General features: G+C 47.8%; 1 protein-coding gene across 1 annotated transcript in view; it reads left to right on the top strand.

Annotated features, from left to right (window-relative positions):
- niban1a (niban apoptosis regulator 1a) overlaps positions 1 to 2,500 on the top strand; it is a 29,442-nt gene that overhangs the window by 20,443 nt on the left and 6,499 nt on the right. The window contains exons 8-9 of the mRNA XM_076278917.1: positions 1,033 to 1,195; positions 1,415 to 1,602. Coding sequence (XP_076135032.1) covers positions 1,033 to 1,195; positions 1,415 to 1,602 — 351 coding nt within the window. The remainder of the gene's footprint in view (positions 1 to 1,032; positions 1,196 to 1,414; positions 1,603 to 2,500) is intronic.

Genomic DNA, 2,500 nt, shown 5'->3' with positions numbered 1-2,500 from the left:
GAGCATGTGGTTTTTTTAGTACATTTAGTTTGATCTAAATGTGTAGGACGAGCATATGGTGCGACATGCAACATGGGCTGCAGCCCACAGCGACAATGCTCTGATCTAAATGTGTAGGACGAGCATGTGGTTTATTTAGTACATTTAGTTTGATCTAAATGTGTAGGACGAGCATATGGTGCGACATGCAACATGGGCTGCAGCCCACAGCGACAATCCTCTGATCTAAATGTGTAGGACGAGCATATGGTGAAAGGACATCCAGTGAGAGCTCCAGGTTCTCCATTGTATTATCTGAAGATTGATTTCCTTATTTATTAATTTTTTTAAAGTATATCTTTTTGGGGATTTTTTATGCCTTTAATGTGACAGGATAGTGGAGAATGACAGGAAGCAAGTGGGAGAGAGAGTCGGGGGTGGGATCTGGAAAGAACCAAGGGGCGGGAATCGAACCCGGGTCGCCGATCATCATGGGATCATCTACAGGTCAATGTCAAACTGTTGGTGTATCAAGAAGATGGCAATGTAGTGAGGGAAAGTCCAGACTATTTTCTTTTAGTCACTGAATGGCCACAGATAGTAGCCTAGAAATCTAGACGCGCCCCTAGCGGCAGCAAATTACATTTGCTGCCAGGGCTAGTCTAGCAACTCTCCGTTGACTTGTGAGCTCTAGAAATCGAAACTAAATCTGGCATTGAAATCGTGTATAGAGTCGTTTGTTGGGCTTAACATAATGATGATGGCAGAGTTGCAACGGTTTGGCTTGAATTCCCTGCTACTTGAAAACAAATATCCTATTGCGTCCTATTGCGTGCAGAGGGAATTTGAAAGACAACTGATTATCCCGACCCTCGGACTGAGCACTACGAACGGTGAGTGCCCAGACCCTACATTATAATGTGGGTCTGGCTCGCCAGGCTAGATAGACCAGTGCTACTTCTAATGTGATGTGATTGTTGTGAGACATCTTACTGAGTGTGTGTTGGTGTGTATGTGTGTGTGTGGGTGTGTGTGTGGGTGTGTGTCCGCCAGACGGTGGAAGCTGCCTATTTGCTGATTCAGGGGCATCTCCTGGAGGGCCTGACCACTCTAAAGGAGGCGTGCAAGACCAGTGCCAGCCAACAGGAGGTGCTGCTGCGCTCAAACATGGACCAGATCACCAGCTCTAAAGCATTCCTGCAGAACAAACTCACAGGTACACACACACACACACAGCTCCGAAACATTCCTGGAGAACAAACTGACAGGTGTATACACACACACACACAAACACAAACAAACACAAGCAAACATACAGTCACACAAAATCCACCCAGGCTACATAACGCATACACATCTCACTGAAGATTCTTTGAATGCCCTGCTTCAGTTCTCTCCGATCTCACCGTTGTCCTTGTCCTTGTGCATGTCGTAGCCATGGTGACGGCTCCAGCGGAGCGCCACTGCTCTGAGCACGTGCAGCCGTTTCTGGCATCCGTGCTGGAGGAGCTGATGGAGCCGGTCAGCTCGGGCTTCGACGAGGCGCGGCTACTCGGGGCCAACACCATGGAGGAGCTTTGCCAGGCCTTCCAGGAGGGCGCCGAGAAGGACGAACTCAAGATGGTGAGATGGAGATGGTGGTGCTGCCACATCTCTCAGTGATGTGGATAGATAGATAGATAGATAGATAGATAGATAGATACTTTAAGTATAAGTATATATTAGCCTGGCTAGCGTCAGACCTCATCTCATTGAGATGGGGTCTGGGAACTATTATGGGGACATTAATTTTCTCGTATTTGAAACGTGGTTTACGGATGCCCAGAGCCGTTTATTGGGCGCTACGAATGTCTATCAAATGCGTCTGTACGTAGCTCATAACGGCTTCGGTGTGTCGTCATCGTCTAGCTGCCCTCCCTCCGTTCTGTGATTGGTCCCCTAACTGAGGCGAAAATTTGCTCAATGGAATCCAGGCTGCCTAGCAGCGTGAATAAAATCGTGCGCGTAAGGCAGCATGGGAAAACCCAGGCTAAGTATATATGCTCTTTTGATTGAAATTTGGTCTCTGCATTTATCCCAATCCGTGAATTAGTGAAACACACTCAGCACACAGTGAACACAAGTGGGGTGAAGCACACACTAATCCAGACGCAGTGAGCTGCATGCTACAGTGGCGCTCGGGGAGCAGTGAGGGGTTAGGTGCCTTGCTCAAGGGCACTTCAGCCGTTCCTACTGGTCGGGGTTCGAACCGGCAACCCTCCGGGTGCAAGTTCGAAGCGCTAACCAGTAGGCCACGGCTGTGGTTTATTTAATTCCCAAGGGGAAATTCAAGGTCCCAGTAGTTTAAGACATCACACACAAAATACACTACAACATACACAGACTGATAGAATAACAAATCCACATGACTCATATGGACAGTAAAAGATCTTAAATCAAAGATCCACACGAATGTACTAAGGGATGTATAAGCATGAGTCGCCGTGAACCCCCAAAGGGCCACAACATCAGAGACAATGAC

The sequence above is a fragment of the Alosa pseudoharengus genome, unplaced genomic scaffold (assembly GCF_046254945.1).
Source record: "Alosa pseudoharengus isolate Yale_2024_CS ecotype anadromous, Long Island Sound unplaced genomic scaffold, YU_APseudo_1.1 YU_APseudo_1.1_scf_11, whole genome shotgun sequence".
NCBI classification, from domain to species: domain Eukaryota; kingdom Metazoa; phylum Chordata; class Actinopteri; order Clupeiformes; family Clupeidae; genus Alosa; species Alosa pseudoharengus.
This window is presented reverse-complemented; position numbering and strand designations above follow the sequence as displayed.